Genomic DNA, 14,971 nt, shown 5'->3' with positions numbered 1-14,971 from the left:
TGCTAGCTTTATGCTAATTCATGTTAGCTTCAATGCTAATTCATGTTAGCATCATGCTAACTTCATGTTAATCATGCTAACATGATGTTAGCTTCCTGCTAATCATGCTAGCATCATGCTAGCTTCATGTTAATCATGCTAACATCATGCTAGCTTCATGATAATTCATGTTAGCATCATGGTAGCTTCATGCTTATTCATGTTAGCATCATGCTAGCTTCATGCTAATTCATGTTAACATCATGCTAGCTTCATACTAATTCATGTTAACATCATGCTAGCTTCATGCTAATTCGTGTTAGCATCATGCTAGCTTCATTGTAATTCATGTTAGCATCATGCTAGCTTCATGCTAATTCATGTTAACATCATGCTAGCTTCATGCTAATTCATGTTAGCTTCATGCTAATTCATGTTAGCATCATGCTAGCTTCATGCTAAGTCATGTTAGCATCATGCTAGCTTCATGCTAATTCATGTTAGCATCATGCTAGCTTCATGCTAATTCATGTTAGCATCATGCTAGCTTCATGTTAATTCATGTTAGCATCATGTTAGCTTCATGTTAATTCATGTTAGCATCATGTTAACTTCATGCTAATTCATGTTAGCTTCATGCTAATTCATGTTAGCATCATGTTAGCTTCATGCTATTTCATGTTATCATCATGCTAGCTTCATGCTAATTCATGTTAGCATCATGCTAACTTAGTGCTAAACATGCTAACATGGTAACTTTTGGTATCATGTTTACGGAAAGTTATAATACTAAACTAAACTTGTTTTAAATTTCTCTCAATCTGTTTTAAACATTCAGGCTAGGCTTTGTCAAGCCAACATAAAGTTTGTCTTCAAACTTTTCTATCTAGTTGGATTTATTAACGCATTTTTAAAATATTTATTGAAAGCTAGGCTACTATATTATGATAATGCTATGCAAATAATATGCTGTAGCCTATATTAATATATTGGAAGAAAGCTGTTATATGTGAAATCAGATAATGTGTCCCCCATATGGCCAAAATTGAATGATCCTCATTTCATAGCACGTCTTTGATGATTTGACAATTTGACTATTTGGGGTCACCTAATGGTTTTCTTTAATTTATATCCTCACCCGAACCCTCCATAGTCTCATTACTGTGACAGATATGGTAAATTAATATGTTTTTAAACGAACGTGTAGCCTAAAGTTTATTGTGTCTGTCACACATGCAGACCAGTAAATTATCACATCCGCAGAACTTTTTAACGCGTTTACATGTTAGAAATGTAGATAATATTTCATTGTCAGTGGTTTCACTCATCCACTCTCATATTCATCAGAATTGCTTGACCTACCGACAGCGGACAATCCGAGTATCCGCGTATCTTTAGCTCAGACTTCTACACACAAACGTAGGCTATATTTTTTACGTCCCCCACATGCCAATTACTTACATTAATTAATAGGTACCATATTTTCTTAATATTAAGAAAAGGTTAATGTTAAAAAGCACACATCCTGAGTCTCTTTGTCTTCTACACTTAAACAGAAGGAATCGGACAGGGTTTGAAAACATGGAATCTTTATTTTTTTTGCATTTTTATGGATATTTTTTATCATCAATATGATAGAAAACAGAATAACAATGCTAAGGGTTTAATTGGTATCGTTGAGAACTTAAAGTTTTCTGTGTGTGACGTTTTGACACGTATAGCAGTGTTTCGAGCAAAGAACTCACCGTAAAGACAAGAATTATGGTTGGGAGTTAATACTTCTTTAAAAGTATTGTTAGGAAACGAGTCAAGACAATCAAGAGTACATTCATTAGTACCTGTAAAACACAAGAACAAGAGATAGAATCTATTTTTTTGTATTTCTTTTTTCCAAATCTGTTCACTCCACACGCCAGATCGGTAGGTGGCGGTAATCACTTGTTTATTGGTGTGCCAAACCTCCATAAAACACCAGAAGAAGAACTCACCGTAACTCCAGAGTATCAGTCAGATCGCGGATTCATATGCAGTTATTCATATGTAGCGTTTATGTGGAAGTGAAAGTCCGTGACAAGTAAGTTTTCTTCTATGTTGTCGTCGTCAATGCAGATTATTACAATGTACCGCAGCTGTGTTAACTTTGATGCACCGAGATCTGTTTGAGTGAAATTTGATAATGTTTTATGAGCAGGTGCCGTTAGCATCGCGGCTAATATGTTTAATGTTTACTTGTTTATTCTTTCAAAAGTGCAACATTTCTGCTTAATTATTGCTTTACTTACAATACAGTATCATTTCTATATTCAATTTATTATTGTTGTTTTGTAGTAGTTACTTCATTATGCAGTTTGTTATTATCTTATGCTGATATTTATTGGTCATATATCAGTGCGTTGTGTAACTTAATGGTAAAGTTAGTTGTTTATCATTGATGTTTGTAATCTCTTATGTTTTTTACGTGTTATATTTAGACAATCATTATTTATTATTTCTGTTATCATGTTTCAGAATATTACCTCAAGTACACCACTATGTGAAAATGGTCACTCTTGTGCAATACATGACCAAATCTGATGACTCCCAACTCCCCGACCAAAGTACTGCAGCAGTCAATAACATATCCACAAAGTTAAATGAGTTAAATGGGGCACTTTCTATATGGTAATATGGAGAATTGCATTCTACAAACAGATTAAAAATGTTGTTTTGATGTTAGAAACAACACAAACAGTGTTAGATTTGGGACAACACACTAAATGCATTGTCCCAAAACAGACAAATCTCTGTTATTATTGGAACAACACATTTTGTGTTACTTTAAATACAAGTGTTGTCACTTTTATTTATTTTGACACAAAGTGACACATAATATGTTAAAACTGCACGTAATGTGTTAAAGCGCATAACACAAAAAAATGTGTAAAAAAATTAACACATGCTTTTACAGAGTGTAATATTAATTATTAAATAATTAACTGCACAAGTAATTTTTACTTAAACCTAAACATCAGTATGTTATACCTACTGATTAGTTAATCATTTATCTTGTAGTGACTACAGTGTTAACCATTTGTTCTGCACTTTGATTTATTTTGTTTGTGGGCTTGTTTGTCATAGCAATATCAGGTACCACATGCAGCATGACTTGTGTAATCAGACTATTATTTTATTAACTAATTCAACTTTACAAACAATGCTTTGTCTGTCAAAGTCATTTATATGTGCAACATCTGACAGCAGTGAATTTTCATCAGCCATTACTCCAGTTTTCATTGTCACAAGATCCCTCAAAATCATTGTAATATGCTGATTTGGGGAACATGAACTCTTATTATTTTAAGCAAAATTATAAAGAACTATAATTTTTATAGTTTTGCAATACATATATATTACAGTATTGTTAAAGCATGCTTTTAGGATATTTAAAAGTATAAATTGTAAAGTCGTTTTATAGAACATTTTGAAAGGAGTTTGTCTTAAATGCTTCTCTATTATAGCTGTCCTAGTTATCTGTATCAGATGTTTCTTTTGTCATGTTCATCAAAAAGCCAATACACTTACAATGAAATCTTTCTTTTCTTTCCTAGAGAGTTCAACCTTTCTGTCTTGAGAAATTCACACATTTCAGATTCCCAACTTTATGATATTGTTCAGAATTTGGTTGGAGAAAATTAGAAGATTGGGGCAAATGCTGTTCGGTCCAGGCTTGCAGCTAAAAATATTCGAGTGCCGCGAAGGAGACTAGGACTGTATGGTTAGAGTAAATACTTTTTACCTACTTAGGTCCCAAGCTTTGGAATGTTTTGCCCAACAATGTTCAATTTAAGTCTAAACTGAAGACATATCTCTTTAACAAAGGATTCACATAATTCGCCTATTAAATATACGTATGCCGCACTAGTTAGCTTGTCTGGAACAGAGCACACTTTCATCCATTATACTGTATGACACTTGCATTATATGTGATGACTTATGCTAATAGGATTTTGTTTCTCTTTCCCTGTCTCGTCCTAGAACCCAAGGACACTGAGACTGACAGACCCAGTTCCTGCTGTCATGAAGCTCATCACACCATGATCTACTGGCCTCCCATCATCGTGATGCCCTGCCAATGTCTGACCAGCGACCACCCGCTGCTTCCCTTTATTTCTAAATTTTTTAATTCTTAATAAATCGTATAGTATAGTTTTTTATTGGATCGCGTAATTCTGCTTAGTGACAACCAACCACTTACTTTAACTTTTAATTACGTAGAGCGCTGGCCCAAAGACTGCACCGAAGAACCTACCGTGTTGCAGGTCCCAACTCATTGTGGCACAGTGATGGAAACTACTTAATCTTAACATGTTTACAAATTTGAATGTTTTCTTAAGTCCCTGTAAAGTCAATTTTAAAAAAATTGTTTCTGAACACATTATAAATGTTTAAAAAATGTATTGCAGAAATACACAACAAAGACTATAAACTACGTAGCTCTGAATTGCAGAGTAAAGATTGTGTATTTCTGAGTTCAGGATATTTTAGATGGTCCTAAAATGGTTGCTCGATAATGCACTTGAGCCACCCAGCGTGGCACCGCCCCTAACACAATTGTGACCATCCATTCAGGTTGAAGTGGTATTTGAAAGTTGAGAAACAGTAAGTGGGTGTTGTTTCAGCTTTGACGGCGTACATACCACCACCGTTTGAGAGCACAAAATACTGCCTATTTTTCCAAGATTTTGATAACTTAGTTTAATTACTTGGTGTTTTGCATGCAAATTTGGTTGGTTGGTTAATAACACATTTTTCCAAATACATACTTTCAGATATCTCAGTGCAAGTTATTTTCAGTTAAGACAGCTGAAACATTCATTTTAGTTTTGCCTTAAGCCTTATCTGTGAAACCGGGCATTGGTGTTCTACATGCTAATGTTTGATTGTTTGGTTTTTAAATCTTATGTCACACCCTTCTTGATGTTCTAAATGTGAATATATATGCTTATGTGTGCTGCAGTGCATCATTTTAAATCGGCAGTTACAAACTAACTAAACTAAGTTCAGATGACAATAAAGAAAGTGTACAAAACTGTCTGTATTCATTTTCAAGACATTTAATTTTCCCAAAGAAAAACAGTTTTTCTACTGATGAACATGTATACGTTATAAATTTATATATAAATATTTTAACATTTAAACACAATCATAGTACTACCATGTAGTGGCTTATTTTTTATTAATTTAATATATACCTGCACCCTTTACAACATTATGCAGTTGTTGTACAGACGGTATTGGTCAAACTGAAAGAGTGCTTATAGTACAAACAATAGGACTACCAGATAAACACTTCATTATTAAGTACCAGTGAAGCACTTTATTTCCACTTTAGACATAATTCTTTTTTGCATTGAAAATGTCTTTCTCTAATCTGATCTGTGATAGTAAAAAGAGAGAAGCTTGCCCACCACAAGCCACTGAAATGGTTAAAAATCCATGTGTCTTTCTTACAAGTGCAGGGTGGCTCTTACATATCACTGACTGATGTTATCTTTTGATTAATGTTTTCGCCAAGTGCACATACACCAAATGTGCAAGCAATAGGCTTAGTAACGTGTCTTTACTGAGACATTTACAGTTTTTTTCGATTGCTAAACGCCAGTGGGCACAACTGGAGTCACATGTGCAAAACTCTAACTACAGTCTGCACAGCAGCAGTTCATGTGGACCAAACTCTAGTTCGTTTTTCATTGCTTGAACACAGTTTTCAAAACTTTACACACTTATTCCATGACTTTAACCACAACCTGCACAACACTGTGGATTTACAGCACTTTGTTCAAATGCTAACACACTGCTGTCAAAACTGTGAATCACACATTCAAAACACAATTGATTTCAGCCTTGTGCCTTTCAAACACTGCTGATTGCAATTTCATATAAATATAAATTCCAATTTCATATATATATTTCATTTATATATAATATTACCTTTCATGTACTTTAAGTTTCTACCTTTTTTCTCATTACTGTAATTCCGTAAATTACTACAGACAACTGAAGCAAACTGCTAATTTTCATTTACCCTAAAAAATTATGATGTTCTAAAAAAAATATTGTGATTAATCAATAAATAAATCATTCTTTAAAGAAAACATTACTTGGTGTGACATCACTGAAATTGTTAAAACTGTAAAGATATAAAGTTAGTATTTTGTGTATTGGTGTTTGATGTTAGTGTTTTTCCTCTCAGTGTGTTGTGAGTGACAGTGTGTGTTATCTCAGTGAGGGTTGTGTTTAGTGTTTGGCTGCACGGAGCTGTTTTGAGCCATATGTTAAGAGTTGTGCTCAGGTGACTTTTGGTAGTGCAGACTGTATTTAGAGTTTTGCACATGTAGCTCCAGTTGTGCCCACTGTCGTTTAGCAATCGAAAAAAACTGTAAAACCCTCCATATACACTTACAAGCAAACCCTGCCAGATATTATGAAGTACCAGTGAAGTGCTTTTTTTCCACCTTCCATATATATATATATATGCTTTTGGAATCTGATCACGGATAGCAAAAGCAAAAATAAAACTTGCTTGGCAAAAGGTGGAATCGAACCCGGGTCTACCGCATCAAATGCGGGCATCACCAACCACACACCACTGAGCCTGATAAGAGAAGTGAGTGAAGTTTCAGTTAATGTACATAGTGCTTGACAACAAGGTGGGCAATTTGTGTAAGGATAGACAATCTTATATTTTATTTGCAGTATTTTACATTATAGCCAACATGTAAGAAGGAAAAAGCACAAAGAAATAAGTTGATCCTTAGCATGGGCGAGGCTAGCCCCTTTTTAGGGGTGCTTCAGCACCCCTAAAAAGGAGCTCAGCACCCCTAAAACTTCCCTTACAAAAAAATCCTGCAGGAATCCTGCAGGAAAAATCCTGCAGGACCTACACACCACATACCTGCACATTCCTACAGGATCCCACAGGATTTTCGTGATCATTTTCCTGCGGGATCCTACAGGACTCCCACTGGTTTCCTACAGGACTTCTGCTACAGGACTTCTGTGTGTTTCCTACAGGAATCCTGCTGGTTTCCTACAAGACTCCTGCAGGTTCCTACAGAAATCCTGCTGGTTTCCTACAAGACTCCTGCAGGTTCCTACAGAAATCCTGCTGGTTTCCTACAGGAATCCTGCAGGTTCCTACAGAAATTCTCCTGGTTTCCTACAGAAATCCTGCTGGTTTCCTACAGGAAGCCTGCAGGTTTCCTACTGGACTCCTGCTGGTTTCCTACAGGAAGCCTGCAGGTTTCCTACAGAAATCCTGCTGGTTTCCTACAAGATTCTTGCTGGTTTCCTACAGGAAGCCTGTAGGTTCCTACAGAAATCCTGCTGGTTTCCTACAAGATTCTTGCTGGTTTCCTACAGGAAGCCTGTAGGTTCCTACAGAAATCCTGCTGGTTTCCTACTGGACTCCTGCTGGTTTCCTACAGGAAGCCTGCATGACGTATGTAGGAATTATAAAGGAAACCTACAGGAATCCTGTAGAAGACTTACAGGAAACCTACCCACTAATGTTAAAATCCTACAGGACTTCTGCAGCAATCCTAAAAGAATCCAGTCGAACAAAACACTTCTTAAAGTCAAGGATATTCGCCTCATATTTATTAAGCACATCAGAAAAGAATTGAGAAACAACTTCATAAAATGTAACTGATTAGTATTTATTAACACACAAGGGTCTGGAAAATAACAAAATATAACTGATTAGTATTTATTAACACACAAGGGTCTGGAAAATAACAAAATATAAAGATGAACATTCTGAGCAGAACTTGTAACCATCACAGCAAAAACAACACTGCACTCTAGAAAGAAATAAAGAGACATTATAGCTACAATATAGGTAACACAGCATAAAATTACATGTTAAAGTGAATGCCATCATTTATGAGCCTCACCTCTCAGTATTGCATTGTAACACAGTCCCTTTTTTGTTGCCTAAGAAAGTGAAAGATAAATAGACCTATAATACATATACACACACATTTATGCTTTTATACAGTTGTACAAAATGTGTAATTAATAGGGCCGGGACTTTAACGCGTTAATTAAGATTAATTAATTACACAAAAAATAACGCGTTAAACATTTTAACGCATTTTAATCGCACTTATTAATAGAGTCATTCGTAAATGCTGCAGACCCTGTTTTAGTTCGAGAACTCCGGGGTTGTGATGCAGTGTAAATAAAAGTTGACGGAACCTAAACGAACAGCTGATTTTAACGTGACAACGCATCAATTTCAAAGTAAAAATGATTTATTCTGGTAAATGGAGGTTTGCAACGGAGGTTTTGCCCAATAAACATCTACCAACAAACTACAGATTATTTTAACATGTATCCTAATGTCTGTTATATGTTAATGTTTGAGTATTGTTGGGTTTAAATATTGTTGTAATGTTGTTTTGTTTCAATTTAGTTAGTTTATTACGAGTTTAATTTAAGTTTTGTTTGCTACTTTAAAACGAATTTCGTTTCAAATAATTTGTCTCGTAATTATAAACAATGTTTTGTTGTTAGGTTTTGTGAATATAAATTAAAAAGAACATTAAAAGCAACACCGTGCATCTCATTGATGCATATGCTACCGAATGCCAAAACATGCAGTGAGTAGCCTATATCACTTACTTTTCAAAAAATCAGCCTGGCAGTGCCCAGAAGTTAAATTTACACGCGCATTTAGAGCATACTGTAGCAGCACGTTTGATTTGCGGTGTGCTTAAGACTTTTAAAAATCAACTTCATATTAATTTTAATAGGCTACTTTGACGGAGGACACGCACAGAGAACAGCGACGGCAGGTAAAGGAAAAAAGTTAAACGAATAGAGTCAGTTTGTAAGAACATTTTTAAATTGACTATAAGATCATCAATATGAACTCTGAACAATGAACTATTATAAACATAACAGCAAGAAAAGCTGAAGAGGAACTCGCAACATTAAAGCAATAAGCATTTATGTAGGCTAAAGCTATACATCACCTCTTATTTTTTTTAATTTAGTTAAGTTTCAATGGTAACACTAAAGGCGCGTACATTATGCAGCGCTTTTCACATCCGAATCCCACTTAAGAAACCTATAAACGATGTGCAACTTAAAAAATATATTATGCACATTTTTATATATTTTATATATAGTATATTATGTTTTGTTGTTTTTATACGCGAGGTGGGGCATCCGCGCACATAGGTACCAGAACACAGACAGTCAAAACCTGAGAAGTCCCGAACCCTGCAATATTAAACAAACTACTTTAAGAAATGCGGGCCAGGAAGCGGGTCGGGTATAATATATATATATTTTTCGTTGCGGTCCGAGTTGCGGGCGGGTTGTTTATACATTGACCCGCGCATCACTGGTAAGCGTCGATAAGAGCATGGTTGTGTGTAAGATATGGAACAAGGAATTCACATATCACCGCAGCACATCGAGCCTCAAGTATAATCTCAATGCAAAACATACAGCAGCTAGGGTGGACATTAGCCCGACTCCGGGTACAACGACATGGTTGAACAAAAATAAACAATATTTTGTTAAGCTTATGTATTCAGTCATTATTCATAAAAATCCATGTAAAAATTACTTCTTAATGTTCTCAGGTCAAATATTTATATGAGATTAAAATGCGATTAATTTAGATTAATTAATTACAAAGCCTCTAATTAATAAGATTAATTTTTTTAATCGAGTCCCGGCCCTAGTAATTAATAATGCTTGAAAAGGAAACGATCTATTCAGAATGTGAAACCTGTTTACGAGTTTGTGTTCATCGTTCATTTTTTCTCGTAAAGAAGCCCTAAGAAACTTCCGTGGAGTTTCTGGAAATTTCTTCTGAACAGTGTCTGAAAGAGACATTACAGCAACAACTTCAGTGTGAGAACAAAATAGTAATATCCAGAGACATTTGAAGAGCTTAGATTTAAAAGCCGCTAAACGCCACTTCCATCAAAAATGTAATAAAATAATGAGATATAATGAGAAAATGATATTGGCAGAATCCATTAAGAGTTTGCTGTTAGAGCAAACATACGAATATATAAAAAACAATATAAAACAAAAAAGATAAAAAAACATTTTTATACCTAAAACAAGCTCGACTTTTACTGGGTCTAATGGAGGCTTGGCTTGTGAATCTTTATTGGCATTTCCAATTTTTCCAGATAGGCTGTGTGTTGCCAGTGTGCCTCTTCCAAAAACAGCCACAGCTAAATCTTTAACCATGGCTGACCATGATGTGCCTCCTCTTCCACATGCTTGGAACGTCTCTTTCCTGATGTTTAATTTTTTGTGGATTTCGACCTGTACAAAAAACACATTTATTATAATATAGCAGGTAAAGTTAGTAAAGCATGTTTTAAGGTAGAATTGCATACATTTCTTGAAATCTGCACTTTATACGTATAATGTACTTATTTTTCAGTATAAACTTATGCTTTACATAATCACAAAATTCAAAGTGTTTTGAAAAGGTTAATTAAAAATAAATTTCTCACATGTTCCAGTTCAGAAGATCTGAGATCTGAATTGGTTGGTTGAAGGGCAGTACAAGCCGCAACTGTTATGTTGCTGGTTGGTGCAGCGTGCTTGTTTACACTGCTTTTAGGTAGCACCTCATCAAATCTGTTAATAATCTCTAATGTTGAATAAATAGAATCGAATGTTTAAAAAAACTCTGTAATACATATCTTAAAAGCAAAGAAAAAAATGCTAACATGTGTATATATAGCCTACCTTTTTGTAGTTTAAAGTTCAGGGCCTTTAGCTCCTGATTCTCTGTTCTGAGGGCCTTGATCTCCCTTCTCATATCATTTATTGTGTTATTTTCATAGTTTTTTCCCTGTATTTTATTAAACAACAGTGTGTCTTTTTGTGATTTTCCCACCTAATTAAGAGACAAAATATAAAGTTTGATAACATCAGTAGCATGCAATTGTCAAACAAATATAAGGATAAATGGATATTATCCGGAAGTTAAAATGTACTTTTTTAGGTCTCTTTTCTGGACTTGATGTTGGACTATTTTCTGGACTAAATATTTGCTTCCTTTTAACAGCTCTCTTTTCAGGCAGTTTGCACTCCTCTTTCTGCTTCCTCTCTAACTCTATCTGATGTAAACATTTCAGTAGCTTGTCCTTATTTTCTGTACAGGAGAAGGTTTGTTATTTAAAAGGAATAGTTTAGATTCAAGTTACATAGCTACAGTTTATAGGAGCATAAAAAGAATTTAAATCTAAATATGTATATACTCGTTTACTTGTCTAACCCTAATTGTCAAATTTCCTATATATTTTTTAAATAGCTATCTTCTTTTGATTAAAAGCATTTGCTAAATAAAAAATACATTTACCACTCAGCTTGAGAACAATTGCTGGAGAGCTTTCATCTTCATATTTAACATCAACGACATCCCCCTCATGAACTACACCGCTTTGAAGAATGTCTTTTCGCTTGACAATGTCAAAAGATGCTTCCAGTTCTTTCCATTCAATTAATGCCCACATGTTGCCTAGGCAGAAAACAATATAAAGATAACATGTATTCTGAGAGAGAGAGAGAGAGAGAGAGAGAGAGAGAGAGAGAGAGAGAGAGAGAGAGAGAGATTGGAGGATTTCTTTTTTTGGCAAAATAACACAAACCAACTTCAGTGTGGTTTTAAGCTGTTACTATAGTAACCTATGTTAGTAAACACGGTATGTATAATATCTTTGCTATTTATAGAAAGTCTTAAAAAATTTTCATCTACATTCTTCAACAGTGTTTTTGTTTTTGCATTAAAGTATTTTAATTCATGAAAATGTAAGTTCAACTCACCTAAATCACCGAAAGATGGCGCAGTAACGACGATCGTCTTGGTCTGGAAAACACAGCGCTTGACCTTTTCTCGAGTGTTTGCGCAAGCAACAAAATAACGGAAATTTAAGATAAACAAAGTAACCAGGCAACAACGTAACAGACCCGTTTCACTGTAAGTATAACATTTATTTTATTAATTTGCATAATAATATAAAATGTATATTATACAGTCTATTTTCTTTATTTACAATATTATATACTATTTTTAAAACGTTTAGGGTCACTTAGATTAAGTTACTTATTCATATTTTTACACATTTAGAAAATGTAATCATGGTACAAAGTAAACAATAATGTCTAAAGTAGAAAAGTATTTAAAAAAATTGAAAAATATACACTTAACATTTTATATAACTTGCTAGATTATATTTTTGTCTACAAAACTACTTTCAAACATTTAAGCAAATTTTTCAAAGTTTTCAAGATCATGAGAAACATTTAGGTCACGTGACCCTAAATCTAGGCTATATCTTAACATTGTTAGTTTTTAATATGCAGCAATAATCAGAGGTTAATTTTGCAGGGAGTAAAGACAATGGAGTACAAGTTGTACCTACAACACAAGAGAATAATTCCAACAGCTACCAAAAGAAGATGGAGTGATAGTCAAAAAGGTACTACTAAACATTGTATTGGAAATATGATTGTCTTTTAAGTATTCGATGTGGAGCTTAGGTTTTTTTCTGTTGCTTTAAGGTTTTAGGAAACATTACAAAACATGGTTACAAGATCCAATGCATCAAGTAAGTACAAACCTTGCATATGATAAAAGCTTAAATGCAAATTATGTCTCATACTATTGTAATGTGCTTCCTTTGTACACTAACACATGTCATAATTATAAGTATCACCATAAATTATCTTTCAATTTAAGCACCAAAATAAGCTATCTATAGCTTGGGCTATCTATTGACTACATGTTTCTGATTGCCAGGATGCCACATCTAATTGCGAAGAGGAAAGCAGTTCCCACTGTAACAAGCCACCACATCATTCCACAGTAGGTTGCTACTAATTCAGCTGTTCCTATTACTGTAATGTTTTCTGTCATTTAACCGTACTTGTTCATTGCCCTATTTGCCAGGATGACACATCTGAAAGTGAAGAAGAGAACAGTTCCCAATGTAACAAGGCACCACATCATTCCACAGTAGGTTGCTACTAATTCAGCTGTTCCTATAACTGTAATGTATTCTGTCTGTTAGCCGTACTTGTTCATTGCCCTATTTGCCAGGATGACACATCTGAAAGTGAAGAAGAGGAGTGGGACGAACTCAACACAACACTACATCATAACATGGTAAAAAACACATTTTCTTTAAGAAATTAAAATAAAATTGCATTTATCAATGCTTGTAGTTTGTGTACAGAGTAACTATTTGTTCATTTGTGATAGCAAGGAGAATCTGACAATGAGAATGAACAAAACTGGCATATGACACCCCCTAAGGACCCCACAGTAAGTACATCTGAAATGGCAACATCTGTATATACAGTACTTACATTTATCTTTTGTTTGCTCACTTCTTTAACTATTATATTTTTATCATGTCTCTCGATCCTTAAGCAAACTGTAACTCTTCTTTTCAACTGTGTAATAGTGTAGTAAGTGTTTGGTGTAGATTTAACAGAACAAAAGAAGAATATTTATTTCTTTCAGATGGATGTTGAAGGACATGGCAACATGGACAATAATGCTGATGAGAACCCAAGAGCTGTGAAAGACAAAATATATCCCACCGCTAGGATTACTAAAGAAGAATCTCAGTTGTCAATTTTATCCTATGCTCTTAGGCATACCACAACAAAATCTGCTCTTGGTGATTTATTAGATCTAATTAATTTACATTGTCCAGAAGGAACCAATGGAGCACAAAATAGTCTATACATGTTCATGAAAGAATTTGATTGTAACTCATTTGAAATTGTGTACATCTGCCCCACATGTCATCATTACTTTGGTAATGAAATCCCAGCAAATTGTGCTTCATGTGGTTCTGAACCTGGGGATAAGAACTCTCTTATTGAATCTGGTGACATGTTCATGAAATTATCAATCAGAAAGCAACTTGAAGAAAAAATATTAGATTCAGAATTTAAAACAGCCCTGGATTACAAATGGACCAGAGTAAAAAGCAGTCCAGACAGTGTCCAAGATATATTTGATGGTGCAATGTATAAATCGGTAGATCTTCTGAATGATCCGGGTCAATTTAACCTTTCACTCACATGGAATGTTGATGGTGTCCCTATTTTTAAATCATCGCCTTTTCACATTTGGCCAATTCAAGTTGTAATTAATGAACTTCCTCCTGATATGAGAAATAAGCATGTGCTCCTGGCAGGTTTGTGGTTTGGTGCTTCTAAGCCTGAAATGAATTCTTTTCTTCAGGCCTTTGTTGATGAGTGCATTCAGTTAGAGCAAGAAGGTCTGTTAGTACAGCACAAAGGACAAAGTACACAAATGCGTGTGTTCAATCTTGTCTGTGTGTGTGATTCTGTTGCTCGCTGCTCGGTCCAAAACACGAAGCAATTTAATGGGGAATATGGATGCAACTGGTGTTATAAGAAGGGAGAAATAGTTGCCAAAGGAAATGGTTTTACTAGGGTGTATGCTTCACAACAAAGAGATGCAAGACCACGTACCCACAGTCAGCATTTTGATGATGTTAAAAGAGCAGTTGAAACTGGCACATGTGTTAAGGGGGTCAAAGGGCCATCCCCTTTAATGTTCTTAATGTATTTTAATATGATTTTGGGATTTTCTTTTGATTACATGCATGGGATTTTACTCGGTGTTAGTAGGCAATTCACGACTCTATGGTTTGATTCAATGTACCATGGAGAGAGATGGTATTTGGGAAGATTAGTTACGACCATTGACAAACGCCTTTTTAAAATCAAACCACCAGTTAATATTACAAGACCTCCACGCTCTGTTAGGTTGCGCAAATTCTGGAAGGCTTCAGAATATAGGAATTTCCTTTTATTTTATAGTGTTCCATGCCTGATTGGCATCTTACCATCTGAATATCTGGAGCACCTACTACTTCTTGTCCAAGCAACTTACTGTCTATTAAAAGATGACATGTCCTCTCATGAC

General features: G+C 34.8%; 2 protein-coding genes and 1 long non-coding RNA gene across 3 annotated transcripts in view; 2 read left to right on the top strand and 1 right to left on the bottom strand.

Moving 5' to 3' along the window:
* The first annotated feature begins 1,923 nt into the window (after window positions 1–1,923).
* Window positions 1,924–5,072, top strand: LOC135729945 (uncharacterized). The gene is made up of 4 exons (XR_010525815.2): window positions 1,924–2,053; window positions 2,488–2,640; window positions 3,567–3,733; window positions 3,994–5,072. It is a non-coding gene; the product is annotated as an uncharacterized lncRNA (long non-coding RNA).
* A 3,979-nt stretch (window positions 5,073–9,051) lies between these two features.
* LOC135753550 (BEN domain-containing protein 6-like) lies at window positions 9,052–11,970 on the bottom strand. Its single transcript, XM_073815904.1, has 7 exons — window positions 11,827–11,970; window positions 11,363–11,521; window positions 10,747–10,897; window positions 10,509–10,648; window positions 10,098–10,314; window positions 9,743–9,857; window positions 9,052–9,091 (listed from the first exon to the last, which is right to left on the bottom strand). The coding sequence occupies exons 3-7, from the start codon at window positions 10,817–10,819 to the stop codon at window positions 9,052–9,054; spliced, it is 585 nt and encodes a 194-aa protein (XP_073672005.1). The 5' UTR covers window positions 10,820–10,897; window positions 11,363–11,521; window positions 11,827–11,970.
* Window positions 11,971–12,352: 382 nt separating this feature from the next.
* Window positions 12,353–14,971, top strand: part of LOC135730062 (uncharacterized) — a 9,397-nt gene continuing 6,778 nt past the window's right edge. Inside the window, exons 1-7 of the mRNA XM_073815903.1 lie at window positions 12,353–12,482; window positions 12,565–12,611; window positions 12,803–12,868; window positions 12,953–13,018; window positions 13,103–13,168; window positions 13,265–13,327; window positions 13,529–14,971. The exon at window positions 13,529–14,971 is cut by the window's right edge and continues 111 nt beyond it. Of these exons, the coding sequence (XP_073672004.1) occupies window positions 12,404–12,482; window positions 12,565–12,611; window positions 12,803–12,868; window positions 12,953–13,018; window positions 13,103–13,168; window positions 13,265–13,327; window positions 13,529–14,971 (1,830 nt within the window). The 5' untranslated portion in view covers window positions 12,353–12,403. The remainder of the gene's footprint in view (window positions 12,483–12,564; window positions 12,612–12,802; window positions 12,869–12,952; window positions 13,019–13,102; window positions 13,169–13,264; window positions 13,328–13,528) is intronic.

This window comes from Paramisgurnus dabryanus, chromosome 1 (genome assembly GCF_030506205.2).
Source record: "Paramisgurnus dabryanus chromosome 1, PD_genome_1.1, whole genome shotgun sequence".
Taxonomy (NCBI): domain Eukaryota; kingdom Metazoa; phylum Chordata; class Actinopteri; order Cypriniformes; family Cobitidae; genus Paramisgurnus; species Paramisgurnus dabryanus.
Note: the sequence above shows the minus strand (reverse complement) of the source record. Positions and strands in the feature narration are given on the sequence as shown.